Source organism: Hypomesus nipponensis, chromosome 8, assembly GCF_054491055.1.
Source record: "Hypomesus nipponensis isolate SF chromosome 8, ASM5449105v1, whole genome shotgun sequence".
Classification (NCBI taxonomy): Eukaryota; Metazoa; Chordata; class Actinopteri; order Osmeriformes; family Osmeridae; genus Hypomesus; species Hypomesus nipponensis.
Window position 1 is genome coordinate 13436472 of NC_140368.1, and position 19990 is coordinate 13456461.

Sequence of the window (19990 nt, forward strand, 5' to 3'; positions counted from 1 at the left end):
TAGGAAGTTCCTACAATGTCTCCTCATATCCAGCTTTTCAATAAACACCCGATTATTATGAATCCTTTTAATGTGAACTACAAAAAAAAGAAATGAGACGGCATGAAAATAAGACTACGTCATTGTCACACTCGGTACAGGTGTGGTCTACCACGAGGATGAATCCCATTGGGTGGGCAGGGAAGGGGGGAGAAGAGAGAGAGAGAGACACACACACACAAATCTTATTTTTACAATATAAAACAAAAACGGTGGCCCAATTGCCGTGGCAACACGTGCATAACCATTTTTCCTCGTCTGTACAACAACATTCAGGCAGAGAGAACCCCAACTGCCACTCCCAGTCCTTTTATACATCACAGCAAAGAGGGGGGAGGGGGACGACGACACAGGGGGCGGGGGAGTGTGTGTGTGTGTGTGTGTGTGTCAGTGTTTGCTTTTCTTGGACTTCTTGTGGGAGCGGTGTGGGGAGCGGGATTTGGAGCGGGACTTCTTGGCCGACTTCTTGGGCGTCCGAGAGCGGGACCTTCGGGAGCGTTTGGGCGTCCGGGGTGACGAGGGGGACCTGAGAGGGAGCAGGGGGGTGGGGGATTCAGCACCTGCTGCTAGCTTGCACTACTACACGTTCCTCTGTACTGGCTAGCATGCGGCAATCACATTTCATCAAACTCTCCAAAAAACAAACATCTTAAGACTTTTCTCCCCCCACAGTAAAGAATAAAATTTAATAAATAAAAATAAAAAAAAATAAAAATTAGTCTCTGTGTGAGTGACTGACCTTTTGGATGATTTCTTGGTGACGGAGCGAGGGGAGTCTTTGTGGGCGGAGCGCGACACGTCCTTGGGGTAGGAGCGCTCCGACCTCTCGGACCTCTCGGAGCGCTCCGACCTCTCGGAGCGGGGCGAGGGCGAGCGTGCTCGCCGGCCGCTGCTCCGCGCCGGGCTGGGCGAGCCGCTGTGCCGGCGTTTCCTGGCGGCCGCGGGCGACGGACGCCTAGCGGAGACAGCGGAGAGTGAGTTACCGACACAGGGAACAGCGGCATTTCGACTGGTTTGGCGACGGCCGCAAGTACCTCTCTTTCCTGGTGGGCGTGGATTCCTCCTTCTCCTTCTTCACCTCTTTTGTGCGTGCCTCGACTTTTTCCTTTTCCTTCTTCTCGCGCTCCTTCTCCCGTTCAAGTTTTTCCTTTTCCTTCTCCTAAAAAAATAAAAAATAATAATTTGAGTCTCATGATTGTAATTTTTTTTCCCACTGTACTGTTAAACCGCCTTGAAACCTTGAAGTCCCTGAAAGGCTCATTACATATATGCTTCTTCATTTGAACTCCACTGAGCCCAGGAGAGGCTGTGTTTGTGCTGGCCGGCGTCTCCCTACCTTCTGCAGCAGCTTGTCTCTGTAGTGCTCCACCTGCTCCTGGAGAGACTGGCCAGACTTCTTGGGCCTCTTCCCCGACTCAAGCTCATCCTGGAACTTCATCACCTTCACCTGCCAAGGGGAAAAACAACATTTCTAGGGGTGGAACAATATATTGTGGAACAATATATCGCAATACAATTTTTTTTTTTTACAATAGATATCGTGGAGTTATGGCAATATTTTTACAATACGACGTCCGTTTGATCCTATTGGTTGGGCTACCAGCACGCAACCTACTCTGCACCTGTGATGCGTGCATTCATTGCATTCACAGAAATTGCTCGAACTGAGTTCCGTAAATTGTATAAGAAAATTATTGAAAATGTTTAATGTTTTGGTAATAAATCTGTTTTTTTGAATTTCAGTTTCATAAAAAAAAAATCCAAATATCGTGATACGTATTGTATCGTACACCCAGTATCGTGATACATATTGTATTGTGAGCTGAGTGTGTCGTTACACCCCTACATATTTCATAAAAAGAACATTTTGAATACACGATGAAAGCAGACGGTCTCGCCCACCCACCCACATGAAAACAGCATCATCTTATCGACGACGGTAAATGTTTTTCGGGCTACCGCGCGTGCACCGCGTGTCCCCGACACGTGGTCACGAGAACGCCAATTGTCTCGGCCCGAAAAGGTCCGTGAACCCGAAGAACGAGCCGGCGTCGAAGGCGGGAGGCGTGCGGGGGGGGGTCGTCACCTCGATCTCCCTGAGCTTGGAGCGCTTCTCCTCGTTCAGGCCGGACTGCTTGACCTTGCTGTCCGCCGGCTCCCCCCTGACGGGGCTGGAGTAGCTGCGGGGGTCCTCGGAGCACGGACTCCTGTCGTCGTCATCGCTGTCCGCCTCGGCCCTGCCGGGAAGCACAGCGGGATTAGCGCGTGAACATTCACGCGCGCGCGCTTGACGGCGCGGCCCTTGGTTGGCGGGGCTCGCGGGTAAAGGTTCTTCCTGCTGCAACGACGACATGAATGAACTCCAGTTGACTCGACTGGCATCATGATCCATTACTGGGCATTGGAAAACATATACACAGATGTATCCGTTTCGTAAATACTTATCTGGATGGTTAAGAGAGTTCCAACTCACTTGTTCTCTTCCGGCTGCTCGAACGCCTCCCACTTGGAGGTGGTCACCGCTGAACGGGAAACGGACAAACAAACACCACGTCAGTGAAGACGACACGTGGAATGTGTGCCGGCAGAAACAGGCAGCGCGCGCCTGAGGCTCCCGGTCCCCCTGCTCCTACCTTGGGCCTGCAGCTCCGCTTCGTCCACCGCTTCCCACTTGGAGGGAGCCACTTTGAAGGCGGCTGCTTTGGCCGCCGCGTGCTCCACTGCAGGACGAGGAGAGACGTCATGAGGTCACGTCCCCGACACGGGGTTCAAACAGCCCCCCCCCCTGGCCTTCTCAAGGCCTCGCATGGGCTTCAGGTCAACTGTTTGCTTTTGGTTTGTTGCATTTTTTTGATGATTTATTGGACAGTTTTTAAGTTGAGTGAGTGAGAGTAAGAGAGAGAGAAAGAGAGAGTGAGTGAGAGTAAGAGAGAGAGAGAGTGAGTGACAGAGAGAGAGAGTGAGTGACAGAGAAAGAGAGTGAGTGACAGAGAAAGAGAGTGAGTGACAGAGAAAGAGAGTGAGTGACAGAGAGAGAAAGAGTAAGAGAGAGAGTGAGTGAGTGACTGAGAGACAGAGAGAGAAGGACAGAGAGAGAGACAGACATGCAACAAAGGGTCCAGGCCAGAGACAAACCCATGCCCAATAAATCCCTCAGTTTGAACCAAACAGACCAAGTGTACTTCTCTACACAAAAGGCTTCTCTCTGGCCTCCGAGCTAAGCGGGACCACTCACAGGGCACCCCGTCCAGATCCTCCTCCGGGGCCTTGATGGGAACACCGTCCAGGTCCTCCAGGGGGGCCCCGTCCAGGGGGGCCCCGTCCATCACGGCCCCGTCGATGGGCATGCCGTCCACGTCCTCCAGGGGAGCCCCGTCCATGTCCTCTCCGATGGGCGCCCCGTCGATGTCCTCGGCCGGCTCGGGCAGGGCCGGGGCCAGGGCCAGGGCCAGGGCCGGGGAGCGCTCCAGGGCTGCCGTCTGGAGGGACAGAGACGTTCCAGTTGGGCAGTGAGAAGAGGGCGTCGGCGGCCGTGGACTACGTTTCCCACAGTGGCCTGGCGGTTAATTTCTCACTGTACCCGTGTACATGTCAAAATGTACTACCTTGCCCATTTTGTTCACCTACATGTAGAACTACACCTGTATTCAACTATCGCTAGCTAATACCGGGTTTTCTCTTAGCATGAGGAAGAGGGGGGTTGGGGCAGAGGAGAGCAGAGCCCTCTGCTCACCTCTATGACAGCAGCCAGGGTGAGGGGGGCCACCTCCTTGTCCTCCTTGGACAGGTTGACCAGCCCCAGGAAGATATTCTGCAGCTTGATGAGGAAGGGGTCCGGGTACACGGCCCAGTCCTCCCACGCCCGGAAACACGACATCACCCGTTGCTAGGGGGCAGGAACATGGGAGGGAATTCGAATTGAGATGTGAATTTTAAAAAGAAAGAAAATTGTGTGTGTTGTGTTCATAGAAACTCATTGTACCTTGAAGTTTTCCGACTGGAGGTGTCCCTGTATCGCCCTGTATGTGGCGTTGAGGTCGGAGAAGATCTGGCAGAGCTTGGTTTCGAAGCTGGAAGGCAAGGAAGACATGCTCAAACGCGAAGCGACTCTGGAGAGAAGCGCCCCCGCGCGCGTCAAGCCCTCGCGGCCCCACAAACGAACCGGGGGGGGGGAGAAACGACTTACTACTTCCTGTAGTACGACGCGTTGGCGACCTTGGCGGACGAGTTGTACAGCACGTCGGAGACGAGGTACAAGCGAGCGATCTGAAACGCGGAGGAGAGGAGGACAGAGTGTCAGCGCTGTGGCCACACAGAAAGCCCCCCGCGGGGAGCCGTGGGGCGAGGGGGGGGGGCTCTTGCCTTTTTGGGGAGGGGGGTCTTGAGGATGGAGAGCGACTCGGCGACGCACTCCACAATCTCCTCGGCAGCCTCGGCGTGGCTGAGGCAGAACAGCATGGCCTCGGCCACGTCCCCCTTCCTGGGGCTCAGGCCTCGCAGCAGCTCCTCCAGCTTGTCACGCTCCCTGGAGGGGGGGACGAGGAGGAGATGTGGTCAAACCTTGGCTATTGCACTGAGCCACAGCCCCCCCCCCCCCCCAAGAAAACTTGGCTCGTGCAAAGAGTCACAGCAAAACGACTCGGTCAGAACTCGGCTACGGCACGAAAACCGCAGCAATTTCCAACAGTTCCCTTGACCTTTCTGCTTGTGCATATGCTAAACGACATCCTAAAACACAGTGCTAACATACTGCTAGCCTACAAACAGATGTCTCCACGTCAAGGTAAGCCCGAGTGCAAATCTGGTCCAGTTTCACCCACGTCCCTGACTGTTCCCCAGTTACTAAATCCCCCAAGAGGTTTCCACCGTGTGAGCCCTGCGAGAGACAGTGAAGGAACATACTCTTCCTTCAGGCAGCCCTTCTTGCCAGGCTCCTCGTCCTCCTCCTCCTCCTCTCCCTCCTCGAAGTTGCCGTGCAGGTAGGGGTTGAGAGGCGGGGGCCGCCACAGCGAGCCGTTCTTGAACATGCGGAACTCGTCCGTCCGCCATTTCGTCGGCGCTTCTCCCTGGAGGAGAGGCGGAGTTCAAGACCCTTTTCAGACTCGACGAAAGCATCCCCTCTCAGTCTCCGAATGGGGGACGTTCCGTCGTGGCAGCGTATCTCTACGCGTCCGCAAAGTGCACAACTCGACCCTGCGTGCGCCTAACTAGAATTGGGAGTCGTGATATATGGCGTGTCTTGCGTGTCTGACCTGAAGGATGGAGTAGAGTTTCCACCGGTAGTACACGTGGGCCGGACTCTGGTTCTCAAAAAGAAACCTGGGGTCGACGGAGAACACAAGCGTCAGTCCAATATGTCAAACGTCGAGTAAAAACGTTGTTGAGCGCGCGCGCGCGCACACACGCACACGCACCTGTACATGGGGTTGTTGATCTCTCGGTTCATTATCATGGCTTCGAACATGGGGCCCTCACGCACCACAAACTCGATCATTCGGTGGATGAGAGAGAGCAAATTCCTAGAAGAAAAACACAGTTAAAGCACACGGATTCAGAGTGGCCGACCCTTCTTCCAAATGCTGTGTGTGTGTGTGTGTGCTAGCCTTCCCTACAGCTGCAGGCCTAAACACCCTTCACAAACAACGGGAATGTGTAATACAGCAAATCCAAAACTTATTTGACAGTGGGAGGGCTATTAAATAATACACAATTGTGCACTTTAATGGCGAGGGCTCGAAAATTGATTTGCCTAAACTGAAATGTTTTCCCTCCTTTATTTACACAACTAAGTTGAGATATAATGAAATCGGGAGGATAGTAGCACTGAACAGGATAGGCTGTAACAGGAGAGGGGATTGGATAGACACTAGATTGGCAGACAAAATCGACCAATACAGTGCCTCTGCAATGCCCCTCCAACTCCTGACTTAACTGAAGAACCAAAGCAGTATAGGATTGTTGGCCTAAATAGGCTAAATGCCAAAAACATAGAGACTTCTAACCAAACTGGTAAGAAGGAATTCAATGTAAATTGGTTGTCTAATGAAAAATTGTGAGAAGAGACAGGATAAGGGGGGGGAGGGGGGGGAGGAGGAGACATCATCTAGTGGACTGATAGTATTAGCCTAAAGTGGCCAACAAAACAGTTTGTCTTTCATTGGACAACACAGATCACATTTACTTGGTAGCACTGGAGCTGATCGTACCAATGGCGGGGGTAAAATTCTGTATACTTTCCCAATCCATCCCATGATGCTTTGCAGGGTCCCTCGCTGCCGTAGACAGTTCAACTTGTGCTGCTCACCAAGGCCAATGTCAAAGGTCATAGAGACTAATATTGGGGGGGGGGCAGGGTTTGGATTTCTCAGCCCAGGGGGCTAGGTTTGACCTGAGCCCCTGATTGGGTGACAGAGGCCATGGGGGGGCGGGGCAGTCCAGATGAGCAATAGTCAGGGGAGGCAGGGAAGGGCCTATTAAAAGCCTGCGCGGTGTGCACATGGGCGTGTGAAGTATGTCACCTAATCATCAAAATATGCCGCTTGATGGTATGGTGAGGTAACATGTACGCTATGTGGTTCTAGATTCGAGGTCAATCGATTGCGATGACAGCGCCTAAACTACAACTAACTGCTGTGACATGATGTTGTTGCTGGACAGATTTAGATGGAAGTGTGAAAATGACCGACATACTTCTGGAGCATACGGAACATGAGTCAGTTCTATGAGTGGCGTTGGTCTTTTAGGGAACAGGTAGCCTGGGAGACACAGAGGGGGCACCTGGCTCGACTGTTGCTCACCCGCACTGGACGACCCCCCCTGTAGCATGCAGTGATCCAATTGATCAGGGACGTTTTGGGTTCATTCTAATGGGATGTTTTTCTACGTTTTTACACCAATTAAAAAAGGAAAAACATGTACCTTTCTGTTGGGATAACCACTTTGACTATGGCTTGCGACAGAGTCTGTATATGAAGTCACATCAGATAATAAACATAGAATATGTGAGTATTGTTAAAAGGCAACAGGTGCAAAAAATATATATATAGAAATATTGATATAGAAAATGCATTTTGTTTTTGAAAACTGCATAGAAAAAGAACAACTTTCCTTTACTGCTATCAGTTTGACTAAAATGGCACGCTAGCACTGCATATAGACACGTCTAACTTCCACACACTTACCATTGTAATACTCTAAACACCTTGGTTCTACCAACTGAAAAAACCTCCACCTTTTATCCTCTCCTTCCACCCCCTCCTTTGAAAATGCCACTCTATTCTACCCAAAGCCTAGAAAAAGCAGGACTAGAAAACTAGGACCAGGACAGTACTAGGCCTAAATCCCCTCCCCAGCAGAATGACTCAAGAACGAGGAGAGGCGACGGGACGGCAGTTACCTTGTCGAACTCCTCCTTGTTTTTGGGCGGGGGGAGGAGGGCGGCGTTGGGGTTCTTCAGCCTCTCGCGGGGCTGGGCGTTGAAGGGCAGCCCGGAGGGGGGCGGGGGCAGCGTGTGCTCCATCATGGAAGGGGGGATGTAGATGGGGTGGGGGGGGATGGGCACGCCCTTGCCCCAGCCCAGCTTCATCTCAAAGTTCATAATCATCTTGCCTGGGAGGGAGGAAAAGCCAGTTGAGGGGGGGGGGGGGCCGTCGTGAACGCTACCATTCTGATGTCTCGACACCTGCCCTGGCTACATTCAGGAGCACTTCTCCAAGCTGACCCTCCTCTCTAATGAACAGCACACAGGGGCAGACGTGGTCTAAATAAAGATGCACCGGATCCACAGCTTTTTCAATTCCGATCCCGATACCAATTCCGATACATAGCTTTATATTAACCACACGGCACTTATTAAAGAGCAAATAAATGCACAGAAATGCACGCGCTTTGGGATCAGCGCCGTCAGTCCAAACTCCGACGAGAACAATGGCGTTCGGATCGGCATGCGATCCGATATTGGATTGGTCCCATCTAAAGCAGCGGCTCTCAACCCTGGTCCTCAGGGACCCACTGTCCTGAATGTCTCCCTCTTCCAACACACCCAATTCCAAAGACTGGGTCGCTATCTAGCTCAGCAGACGCCCGGTAACGATCCCTTTATTTGAATCAGGCGTGTTGGGGCAGGGAAACATCTAGAACATGCAGGACAGGAGGGGGTCCCCCGGGGGGGCAGGGTTGAGAACCACTGGTCACATGCAGTGCTGTGGCGTGACCGTGGGCCTTTTGGCCTACCGTTGAGGTTCTTCAGCGCCCTCTCGGCGTCTCGTCGACTCATGAAGGCCACAAAGCCACAGTTCCTCTCCCGGGCCCGCTCCTCGTCCGTCCTGGGCCACATGATCTTCACGCTGGCCAGAGGGCCGTAGCGGCCAAACTCCTGGCACAGCATCTCCTCGTTCATCTGCCAACAGAATGACGGCGAGCGTTGCTTTTAGAACCGTAACATGTTGATGTATCGTGATCGTGTTGGAGGCATCTTTATTCCTTTGCTTGCAGGACAACAACGTTTTCTGCCGACGTTTAACGTTACTAGTGTATTTCGCAGGGTCACGGCAAAAAACAAACGCATATCTTGATTACCTCAGGCCTAAAAGATCAAGGTTATGACGCTTGTGACTTTTTGGGGCCATCTTTCATAAAAGGGGCCTGCAAAGTTACCTGCGGGTTGATGTTCCCCAGGTACAGGTTTGTTGTCGAGGGGTCTCCTACGTCGTGTGAGCCGGGCGCTGACTCGTCCAGGACTGGGGAGCAGAAGGGGAGAAAAAAGGGGGCCTTTTCTAGACAGTCTGCAGGGAGCCACGCACGCGCTTAGCCAGATGAAGATATGAATCAAAAGCATGCCACTGTAGTAAGTCAAAATTACCACTGGACGGACGGTTTCTTCGTGAAGAACCATCCGCTAAAAGAAGCAGAAAAGCAGTGTGAACGTTGTTTTTCGAAGCCAAGGCAGGGTATGTCGGGGTTGGGTGTCTGTGTGTGTGTGTGTGTGGGGGGGGGGAGGGGTGAGTACAGAAGACGCCGGATCTAGACGCAGGAGATTCGCGATCCAGGAGATTTTGTGGCGGATTCGGCAGCCCAGCTAAACTTGCGGCAGGGGGGGGAAGGGGGGGTCACGCATAGGACTTACACGAGCGCCTGCCGTCCGCGCCGGACAGGGGTTCGAAACGGCTGACCCGCCCTTTGTTCTTGTGCCTCTCGTCCCTCTCCTCCTGAATCCTGCGGGACAAGACGGGGAGCGTCACGCCACCGAGGGCAACCCGCCGAGAAGTACAGTTAGGATGGATGGAGGAGGCCGTCAGGGGACAGCGACGCTTACTGTTTCAGTTCTTCCTTGAAGAGCTCCAGGTTGCTTTTCTTCTTTTCTTTTTCAGTTGGCTTCTTTACACTCTATAAAACGACAACCGGGGGAGGAGGGTGCAAAGTTGTTAAGGACAGTTTAAGGATTTCCCCTGGGACATCTGAGAAAGTTCAAACCAGTAAAAATGCTAGCCCGACTGATACATACCGGTACATGTCTTTTGTCTATCGCTAAAAACTGCGGAGGGGTCTCTAAAGGCAAGAAGCTTTTGGCTTCAAAGCGGGACTTGGGTTTGTACAATTTGCCCTTCTTATCATCTGCGGCAGCCTCCTCTGTGAAAGGAAACGTAGGAGACATACGGGGAAGACACAGATTCGATTGAAGACATAGGTGGCCCATTAAGTCATGTAGTGTTGAGTATTGCGCGGCCTCGCATGTGCTGTTGACTCTTTATTTGAAAGATGCAGATTTACCTTTAGATGCATTTGCAATTCCACCTCGGACAAAGGCTTTGACCTTTCCGTCTCCGCCTTCAAATGCAGCGAGAAACTCCTCATAAATCTCTGCGGCTGCTCGTTCATCCTCCTGCATAGAAACAGAACCATTAACCACACATATACCCTTTATTTCAATGAATTAACCATACCCTTATCAGTTAGGTCATCTACATATGTGAACAATAAATGCAGCAGATGTCTGTCAAGTGAAATTGTATGGTCAGACATTACCTTCTTTTTGATCTCATCTTGCTCTTTTTTGCTAAGGGTCCTCTTGGCCACAGCCATTTTCCCGATGCTGAAAGATTTCAGCTTGCTCTCAAGCAGCGCCTAAAGATGTAAACAAAACACATTAGCTTATCTGATACTTTAATGTGCGGTACCATGCTGAACTAGACAATACCTAACCAGTCACAAGAGATACAATTATTTGCAGCCATGCGTTAAGAGTACACTGGTTTGCAACGACAACTAACAAGTTACCATTGCTGATTTTTACAACTTCAGTACGCAGCTAAAGAGCAAACTAGACTTTGAATGACACAAAAAGGTCTTTGCAAGTAGTCTATCTAGCTCTCCAGTGATATCGTCTCCGTGATAACTTCACAATTAACAACCAGTACTTTTAGCACAGTTAGGTTAACAGTAATGTGACAGAACTTCGGAAGCACTCCACCTTGCAAAGTTCCCTGTCTAGCAGGCCTGAGCCGGAGGGCTTGCCTACACGCTCAAGGCGGCAAAAAAATATACACTTGTGATTGTAGCAGCCCAAGCTAGCACCAGGCTAGTAGAGCTAGTGGGCTGATGGTGGCAACATCGCCAGTGATCAAGGTGACACCAAGTTCTTAAAAATGTCGGCACAGATTGATAATAATGTTGAACGCTAGCCAACAAGTATCGTGCCCGTACCCGTCATTATTGAACTAACCGTATATGCCTTGGTGGTCCGCTCGTTTAGCTAACTAGTGCTAGCTAGCAAGGCCTAACTAAGACATCGGGTTGACTTAGCGTTACGTCGTCTGGTAGCTAGCCTAGTTAGCCTAGCCTAGCAAAGTGTTTAGGCTGCACTCCACACTGCAATCTTGCACGTGCAGCGCAATACAGACGCACTACTTGAGCTATCAAGACTGTTAAAATACAACAGTATTTATCACGCTGAACAACATTTAACAGTAATTATATCATACGACTTTAGTACAAAAAAATTAACCTTTGCGCTGGCTTTTTGAGATCCACCAGGCGTTCCGTCCGCCATCTCCGTTCCTTTGAAAAGGTTATAATCGATTGCCGATTCTTGCATAAAGTAAATGTAGTCTATAATAATCAAAAACCGATATAAATTATGATCATTATATTTATTTATTTTTCTTCCTTGATATTCGTACATCTAACGCCTATTCGTATATAAAATATCTAAAGTGTTAACCAATAATGTAATAACACTTTTTTTAGTATGTCTTGAAGATAATGATAATGATATTTCATAAACATATAGTATTGCTATGGTTTTTGTATATAGGCTTGAATATTAATAGGACTGAAAATTGTCAAAGTAAATTGATTCATTAGCGCAATGAAGGCGCACAAATATACAGTCTGTGAGTTTATTCCTCTTTTAGTCCACCAGAGGGTGCCATTCTCTATCGGTGTGTCTAGATTTTTACTTCCACCCTTGATGTTTATTTTACTGTATACTGTTTACTATGTGTGGGCATTTTAGTTTCATGTTTTTATAATAGAAGCAAGCATGGTTTTCTTCTTCACTCAGAATGATCAGATAATGTGGGAGAGCATGTCAAAGTGGGACAGTTATAAACAAAAGTCCCCAAACATATATTTACGGACACTAAGTCAGATAACATACTGTTTCTTATCATAAAATAATTAGAATCACAAAATATCACAATAGAAAATTACAATATTCGAGATTTTCTCACTGATCCTGGCACACTCGCAACAGGCTCCACTTGTGGCACCACGCCTTGATGACGTCAGGATCGCTACACTGGCAGGGTTTACGTTTATTTACGTGCATTTTCATAGTCCCACAATAAGATACCGAACAAAACGTTTTTTTTGTTGTCAAAACAGTATTCTAAATGAAAATGAATACAATAAAAGTGGGATGGTTCAAGAAACCCCATCTGTAATTATAAGTAGCCTAATTACTGCCTACCACTTTCAAATATAGGCCATATCATTATATAGGCTACTATATCTTTAGAGGAAACACTATCATTATTAATAAAACTGTCATTCTTCTTTGATCGATAATTATGTGTATTTACACCTTCTGAACGTCGGTCTGTCTGTCTGTCTGTCTGAACATCTGTCAGAATGTCTATCATTGTCTGTCCTATGACCGTACAATTTTTGTGTTTGTCTAAATATAGGCACGACTTAACAGTAGGCTACACCTTAATAGGCTGAGAAAAATAATAACCGTATAGGTATAGTTCAGTTGTGCCACGCAGGTAGCCTATATAGGCTATAGGCAATAAACAGACAGTGCTATGAAATCTAATCTAAATTAAATCTATTTCTTGAATATTTATTGGTTAGTGAAGTGAATATTTCCATGTCATTGTATCTCATAAACTCAGGGAAGCAGGAGTACCCACTTCCCCTACTTCCAGCGCGTCTTTTATCCCAGGTTTTGGAAAAAGGCAGCTGCTTATTGCTCCCCTCCCTTCTGCTACGCAGAACAAACGCTATATTCATCTGCTCCAGCTTGCAGTCAAAGAAACTCCCTCCAGGAACTTCTGGGTACTTTTCCTCACCGTTTGGGCTACTGAATACAATGCCATTCGTGCCACGGGGCGAAAACAGGCGAAGTGCCCGGTCCATTAACCAGACAATGTGGAGAATATGCAGTCTTTTTTGCGCATGGGGTGTAGTGTTTTTGACTGAGGTCTGCGCGCAGTCACAAAGGAGGTACATGTAACCAAATGTACTTTATTCATATCTTTGAACTCTGTGTATTTTTCAAAAGCCTTTACAGAATGAAAGTGCAAAGGTGGTAGGCTATTCAGGATCGGTTACTCAGGGATTGAAACGGTATAGAGTTTTGTTTTGGATGAATCTGCAGTCTGCACTCTAGGCTTCCAATCAAGACGCATTGACTGGTGCATTGCTGAGAGAGTCAAATAAAATTAAGCTTCCGTTCAGGGTTATTACAATTCTCACCAGGGAGAATCTAAAATATTTGTTCTTTCTTCTCAGACCGACGTTCACATGCGGTGGAAACCTAACGGGAGATTCAGGGGTTATTGGTAGCCAGGGTTACCCTGGGGTGTACCCCCCAAATACCAAATGTGTCTGGAGAATAACGGTAAGACAAACTTTTCTTTAATACCCAGGCTACCTAGGCAATACGTAATCTGTCATTCATGTTAAAATCCCACATTGATAATATAGTCTGCAATAGCTGCAAAGATATTCATTATCAAACCTTTAGAAAATCAATTGTTGGTATTTGGATTGTTGCCACAGAACACCCCTCAGGCTGTTTCTCAAGCCTTCATCACTTTTCAGCTGGCCACCTGCCTAGTGTTATGGCTAGAATGAAGTAGGTGAAATTGTAGATGCCTTATAGGCAATGACTTGTCATTAAATCAGGAGAAAAAAGACACCACCTCCTTTACTTTATCACAACCCATTCAGACCTGCATGCCTTCTGTAAATCCGCCTGGTCCTGTTAGGCCTAACCACATTGTAAGCGTCATACTGTTAACACTTTCAAACTCTTCAAACCTAATGAAGCCTTGGCTCAAATATGCCTCACTGTGTGAGCGTTATGTCTCCACAGGTCCCTGAGGGCAAAGTCGTGGTCCTCTCCTTCCGCTTTATCGACCTAGAAAGCGACAACCTGTGTCGCTACGACTACGTCGATGTGTACAGCGGCCATGTTAGCGGCCAGCGCTTGGGGCGCTTCTGTGGCACGTTCAGGCCCGGTGCACTGGTCTCCACGGGAAACAAGATGCTCCTCCAGATGATGTCTGATGCCAACACAGCTGGAAGTGGCTTCCTGGCAGTTTACTCTGCTGCCCAGCCACATGAGAGAGGTAGGGATTCAAGCTGGTGCCACACACTAGAAATGGTACTTCACTGGGTTGAATTGGTTAGCTCAAGGTGGTTTGGTCCTCTGGTGAAATAACGGATGCAGTACAGGGTTGCAGTCATGTCTGCTAATCTCCAGCCAGCCATGCGTGCTAAGCTGAGCTTGAGGGGCCAAGTCTGGGTCTTGACTCCAGATCGTAAACAGACATTTGATACAGGTCGTGGAGTGTGTGTGTGTGTGTGTGTGTGAGGGCAGGGGTCAGGATTTCATGAGCTAATTAACAAACCCCTAAAGCGTCACACCCTCTGGGGTCACCGCTTGTCACAATTAAGAGACAGAGATCAATGTCCGGACATGAAGTGTTGTTAAACGCTTGCCTGATAAATCACACACAAAGGATACACGTGCTGTACACGAGAGGGCAAGTTGTTTTGTTGTTTTTGCTTGTTGAAAAATACCGATGCTGATGATTTTTTGAGGGGCCCTTTTTCTCGTCTGGCAACTGTTGATTTAAATCTTGCTCGGAGGGCTGGATAGGAAAAGAGGAAGATCTCTACACATTTCACAGTATGACGTGGAATTTCTCACAGACACTTTTGTTTATTAGATAGGCTGTGAGGGACAGGACTGCTGCCATCCTAGTCTGACTAGAACAGTCCCTCGCCTCCTCCTTCTTCTTCTTGGCATAGAAATGTCTCCACCACTGGCTTTGAGGAATTTGAATGGCTGGGTGCCTGTGCAGCCACCTCTTATCAGTACCCTCCTAGTTGACAGATAAAATGGCCTGTGTCTGCTAGCTATGCTGCCCGGTCTAACACAACAGATGGCAGTATGTGGACTGTTACCATACTATCCACGCGAGTTGTGGAAACTTTGCCCTCCTCCATTTGTTAAATGTCTATTTTAGTCGCTGTGGTATATTGGAGTTGCCTGTGAAAACGAGAGCCGGAGTGCTGAGACAGCCTGCCACTGAGGGAGTAACGGTGGTGGTTCATGAGAGAGAACTCCAGACCCTCAACAGTGCAAACAGCTTGTGCGGCTTGATCTCTCTCAGATCTCTGATAGCGAACATGTGGACTCCCTTTTAACAGCACATTGCAGGGGACCAGACAGAGATGAATGTCTCCTTGAGCTACTAATCATAAGGGGTGAACGAGAAGGGCGAGTGAGAAACTGCTGATTAAAGCAAGCACGTTTCTTATCCTGGAATGATGTTATGCATTCACAGCATTCCTCTTTTTCCCATGGAATACAGAACATGTTGAACATAAACTGCAGAAATGAATCCAGTTGGGTTGAAATGATTGAAATACTGTAGCGTAGATAAGTATACAGGGAACCAAAACAGTTCTGTTGTTTGTCTCCAATAGGAGACCAGTATTGTGGGGGTCGCTTGGACAAACCTTCAGGGTCCTTTAAGACCCCCAACTGGCCAGAAAAGGACTACCCAGCTGGTGTGACCTGTTCCTGGCACATAGTGGCACCAAAGAACCAGGTGAGTTAGTTCAGAGCCATTAGTTGTCCTCGCAGTCTCTATTTCACTGTTGAACTGTGGACCAGAGCAGTACATTGCTGTTTGTCACTTTGTGTGGTGATCCATTCGTGGCTTGTATATAACTGTGCTACTTGTTTCCGTCAATGCAGATCATCGAAGTGAAGTTTGAGAAGTTCGACGTGGAAAGAGATAACTATTGCCGCTACGACTACGTGGCGATCTTCAACGGGGCCGAGATCAACGACGCCAAGAGGATTGGGAAGTTCTGCGGGGACAGCCCTCCAGAGTAGGTCGAAATACCTGTGTGTTTCAATGAACTAGGGTATCACATGATGTCATATCCTGCAAGCCCTCCTCCCTCTCTCACTACCCCCCCCCCCCCCACACTCCTCCTTACTTTCCTCAGTCCAGTGTTCTCAGAGGGGAACCAGCTCTTAATCCAGTTCCTCTCAGACCTCAGTCTAACTGCGGACGGTTTTATCGGCCACTACAAGTTCCGACCCAAGAGGTTCCCCACCACCACGATACCGCCGACCACCACCACCCTACCCTCCACCAGCAGACCCATACGTAGGTACCACTCACAGTCCAATACATGCTTGCAGGTGTGTTGATTTGCCACGTGGTGTGCTGAAGGAGTACTTTTGGGGCTGTTTCTAGGTTACCGACGAGCAAACTGGGTCATTGAATCCACTCCAAGCGTTTGCTCTTTAACTCATCGCATCCACACGTGTTTTGGTCCCTTCCATGTTCCTTCCAGCTACACGTTGGTCAGTGGGATCTGGTGGTTTCGTCTAGAGATTTAGTGAAGGCTTTGTGTAGTCTTGCTCTAGTCTCTGATCCTGGTGCCAGCATGTGGGATAAACCTGATCCTCTCTTCCCCCATAAATACTGTAAGTAGGACCAGGTTCCTGCCTCAGACGTGGCCTGTAGTTGAGGGCTTCCCTGGGAGAACAAAGGCAACTTCTTTATTCAGATCCGGGCAGTGAGATAGAGTTGAGTGATGTGTGCTGCATGTGGAAAGAGAGAACCTTTTTTCGATCGAAAAGGACGGATGGTCTTCTCAATACTTTAGACTCTGACAACCCTCATGCAAATGTGCACACGCATTTATTTCACACGCATATATTTGGATTTGAAAGGAATGCTCGTGTCGTTGTTTGTGCTGGCCCACACCCTCTCGTCTTCACGTGAGCTTACACACACACGTGCACAGACGTTAAGCACACTCATGAACATTCCCATTGCCTTTTAAGTTATCCTCTAACGGAAGCCAGAACACACGATACCTAATCTACACAGAGAGAGTTATTCTGGCACCCCCCACTATGATGTCATCCTGTGATGACTGACTCTAACTGGCCTATATTCAAAGTTTTTCACTCTCTACCGGTAGGAAAAACATTTGGATAAGACTGTGGTTGTATTTCTTGTCCCTTTCTTTCCTATTTTCTCTGAGGGTAACAGTACCCCCTTAAGCTTAAAACCAGATGTTATCTAGAACTATGTGTACATTCCTCTTGGATTTAGACTGTCTGTGGGAAAGGGGAACACCAATAAAAATGTATCTTGAATTGGTTAGCTTGCATCACTGGCAGTAAAAAGAAATAACGATCTATTTTTTTGTCTCCCTTAGCCCTCAAGTACTCCGTAGCTCTTTGTCAGCAGAAATGCAAAAGGCAGGGGACTCTTGAGAACAACTATTGTTCCAGCAACTTTGGTAAGACAAGACCGGCATGTTTAGTGTGCTGCTGTTACTATCACATGCATGTCTACTCTTTCAAACACTGACATTTTCCACTGACTTTCACTACAAACATGATCCTGCCGACCTGTGCGTTTATTCAAAGATGATTGAGAAATTGAACATTCAAGCTTCACGTCCAATCAGATTTGGGGGCGGGAAATTAGTATTTCCCAATCGCAAATAAAACCCTCCATGTCTAAAGAGAGCATGTTTTCATGGTCCTCTCAGGGCACGCTATCTATGGATGTCTGGCTTGTTTCATGGCTCGTCTCAAAAGATTATTTGACTGTGTCTGGAAAGAGCACGCTAGCCTTCCTCAAGTAAACACATAGTCACAGCCTCACTGGTTGGAGCTAACTTGTAGCCAAATGAAAGTGTTGATTCAGTCACCCCCCCCCCACACACACACACACACACAAACACACCCTGCCCCCCTGGAGGCCTGTTACCCTGGAGACCATTTCTGAGCAGTTTTGGTGGGGGAGGTGTTCACAAAATCAAACAGGTATTTAGTTGACATTTTCAAAAGGAGTGGACGTAGATTTGCATTTGGAGAGAGGAGGTCCTGTCAGGGAAGTTTGGCGGACGAGGCAGGACTGGAAAAAACGGCTTGCGAAATACAGTCTGCTCACGTAACCGGCTCAAGGTGTTACATCACACATGTAAATGAAATAACTGGACCTGAAAACGCAGCAAAAGGACACATTCCACTGCATTCTTTTTATACACACCCTCCTCTTTTAACCCTACTGTGAGGTATGTGTAAAGAGAGTCAAGTGGGTGCAGTGCACATGAATATAATACCCTATGATACACATTCTGATTTGATAGTTCTTTTAGTTTCCAATTAAGAATGGAGCACCATTGCTAATGTTGTCTATGTGTGTGTGTGTGCGTCTGTGTGCTCATTTAAATACTCTTGTGGGAAGCAAATGTCCTCACAAGTATAGTAAAGAATGAAATAACTTGACCTCGTGGGGCACCTTTCCAACTTAAATGTTTTTTTTAGGGTTAGGGTTAGAATTACATGAATAATTAAGGTTAGGGGTTAGAGGTTAGGGCTTAGTGGTTAGAGATAATACAATTCTGAATGGGAGTGAATGTGGTCGGGCCCCACTAGGAAAGAAAAACAAACCTCCGTGTGTTGTGCGTGTGTGTGTGACAGTGATATCGGGAACGGTCATCACGGCGGTGATGCGAGGCGGCAGCATGTTCGCCACCATCTCCATCATCAACGTGTACAAAGAAGGAAACCTAACCATCCAGCAAGCTGGCAAGACCATGAGCACCAAGATCGTCATCCTCTGCAAGAAATGCCCCTTCATCAGACGAGGTGAGCAGGACAAGCCCCCACCTGAGCCTGGCTGGAGTTTCACACAGTCAACTTTCGGGAGGTTAGCCAAGTTCGAAAACCCCTTCATGGCTTCAGCGTGTGGAAGGTTATGAGGTATTCTGAATGAAAGCCAGCCCGTCCAGCTGTGTGTTCAGCAGACTGTTAAACGTTGCCTTTGGCTCTGAGTTTGCCTCCCTGGCCGTTGCCTTCGAGCTCATATCTGAATAAGCTTGACCCCAACTTTCGAGGTAAGTGGCACAACACGACGACACAAATGAACATGGCCCGACACTTTTACTCTTGGTGAGATACGGGTAGCTATGCACACAGAGCTGTGCTCCAACACACCTGATCAAATGAATGGCCGCTATCAAGCTCCGTGGAAGCCTGACGACAACCATTCATTTGAATCAAGTATATTGGAGCAGGGAAACATCTAGAACATACAGGACAGCGGATCCCGAGGACCAGGATTGAACACCCCTGGTCGATACGCTCCAAACAAACCTGTGGTATATGTTTATATCAGCGCATATAGACATATATGTTAGACTAACGAGGTGCTGTGAGGTGAAGCTGATGCGTGGCCCTCCTGAATGTCTCTGCCGTTCCGCCACTGCATTCAGGTTTTTTCTGTGTGACCTCACTAGGCTTGAACTACATCTTCATGGGCACGGTGGACGAGGACGGGCGCGGGAAGGTCGCCCCACACCATTTTGTCATGGCATTCAAGGCCAAGAACCAGAAGGGCCTCAACGTGCTGAAGAACAAACGTTGCTGAGTCACTTCCCCCCACCCCTCCCCCCCCCCCCGACATACCCAGGGGGAGACCCAGCCCCACCCTAACACAATGAGGCCCCTTCATGTTTCTAACCGCTCAGCATGCTCTCACCCCCTACCACCTTACTTTGCTGTATTTGGAATTTTGTCTCTCACTTTTTCTCGTTTTCTGAGCTGGGCCATTATAGTGCGCAATGTGAAGGGTAAGTGTGATAGATAAACCCCTGGGGAAGAGATAGAGAGGGGTGGGGTACATTTTAGTGTTGCAGGTTTGACCGACCAGACATCTTGTGAGTATTTGTAAGAGGAAGTACAATAATGTAGTCTGGGGGTTGTAGTTTTCGTGACAGTGTTTACAAAACTGCTCTTTATTTCCTTAGTTTACAATGAATGCTAAACGATGGGAAGTATTCTATGTGGTGTTAAGTGCAATAGTTCATTATATAGCATTTGTTTCAAAATATTTGGTGTCATGCTGTTTTTATGTGTGGCAACTGCTCTTATTTGCCAAAGCTTAACTTGAGAATGGATGCAAAGCACCTGGATCATTTGTAAAGCTTGGTTTGTTTATAATGAAAATACAGACATGAAAGTAACAAAATAAAGTATTTTCCTATGAAACAATCATTAAATAAATGTTATTTATATTTTATTGTTTTCATCCGCCCTAATAAAATTCTAAATGACATTCTAATTCTAAGAACATGGTGGTTATTAACAAAAACTGCATTTGTTGGTTCACAC

General features: G+C 48.1%; 2 protein-coding genes across 4 annotated transcripts; one reads left to right on the plus strand and one right to left on the minus strand.

The window, feature by feature from the left end:
* Positions 1 to 52: 52 nt before the first annotated feature.
* u2surp (U2 snRNP-associated SURP domain containing) lies at positions 53 to 11113 on the minus strand. Of its 2 annotated transcripts, XM_084703646.1 has the most exons (26): positions 11042 to 11113; positions 10063 to 10161; positions 9808 to 9919; positions 9542 to 9666; positions 9353 to 9423; positions 9164 to 9252; positions 8900 to 8935; positions 8695 to 8777; positions 8272 to 8437; positions 7436 to 7647; positions 6958 to 7001; positions 5454 to 5558; positions 5292 to 5358; positions 4942 to 5105; positions 4402 to 4564; positions 4226 to 4305; positions 4022 to 4109; positions 3773 to 3925; positions 3275 to 3518; positions 2673 to 2759; positions 2513 to 2561; positions 2126 to 2276; positions 1376 to 1486; positions 1074 to 1198; positions 779 to 994; positions 53 to 565 (listed from the first exon to the last, which is right to left on the minus strand). In XM_084703646.1, the coding sequence occupies exons 1-26, from the start codon at positions 11084 to 11086 to the stop codon at positions 427 to 429; spliced, it is 3024 nt and encodes a 1007-aa protein (XP_084559772.1). In that variant the 5' UTR covers positions 11087 to 11113; the 3' UTR covers positions 53 to 426. The 2 variants fall into 2 exon arrangements, with proteins under 2 accessions (XP_084559772.1, XP_084559773.1); XM_084703647.1 differs by lacking the exon at positions 8900 to 8935.
* A 1383-nt stretch (positions 11114 to 12496) lies between these two features.
* Positions 12497 to 19808, plus strand: pcolce2b (procollagen C-endopeptidase enhancer 2b). 2 transcript variants are annotated; one of them, XM_084703180.1, is made up of 9 exons: positions 12497 to 12765; positions 13054 to 13162; positions 13640 to 13895; positions 15262 to 15386; positions 15536 to 15672; positions 15793 to 15956; positions 17023 to 17106; positions 18299 to 18466; positions 19093 to 19808. In XM_084703180.1, the coding sequence occupies exons 1-9, from the start codon at positions 12632 to 12634 to the stop codon at positions 19245 to 19247; spliced, it is 1332 nt and encodes a 443-aa protein (XP_084559306.1). In that variant the 5' UTR covers positions 12497 to 12631; the 3' UTR covers positions 19248 to 19808. The 2 variants fall into 2 exon arrangements, with proteins under 2 accessions (XP_084559306.1, XP_084559305.1); XM_084703179.1 differs by having other exon boundaries at positions 19117 to 19808.
* The last annotated feature ends 182 nt before the right edge of the window (positions 19809 to 19990 follow it).

Bases quoted from the DNA above. Each gene is read 5' to 3' on its own strand.
- pcolce2b (XM_084703180.1), top strand. From the start codon at position 12,632: ATGCCATTCGTGCCACGGGGCGAAAACAGGCGAAGTGCCCGGTCCATT. The intron at 15,673-15,792 runs GTAGGTCGAAAT...TACTTTCCTCAG, and splicing joins TGCGGGGACAGCCCTCCAGA to TCCAGTGTTCTCAGAGGGGA. The intron at 18,467-19,092 runs GTGAGCAGGACA...CACTGCATTCAG, and splicing joins ATGCCCCTTCATCAGACGAG to GTTTTTTCTGTGTGACCTCA.
- u2surp (XM_084703646.1), bottom strand. From the start codon at position 11,086: ATGGCGGACGGAACGCCTGGTGGATCTCAAAAAGCCAGCGCAAAG. The intron at 4,110-4,225 runs GTAAGTCGTTTC...CTTGCCTTCCAG, and splicing joins GCGTCGTACTACAGGAAGTA to CTTCGAAACCAAGCTCTGCC. The intron at 995-1,073 runs GTACTTGCGGCC...TGTCTCCGCTAG, and splicing joins ACGCCCACCAGGAAAGAGAG to GCGTCCGTCGCCCGCGGCCG.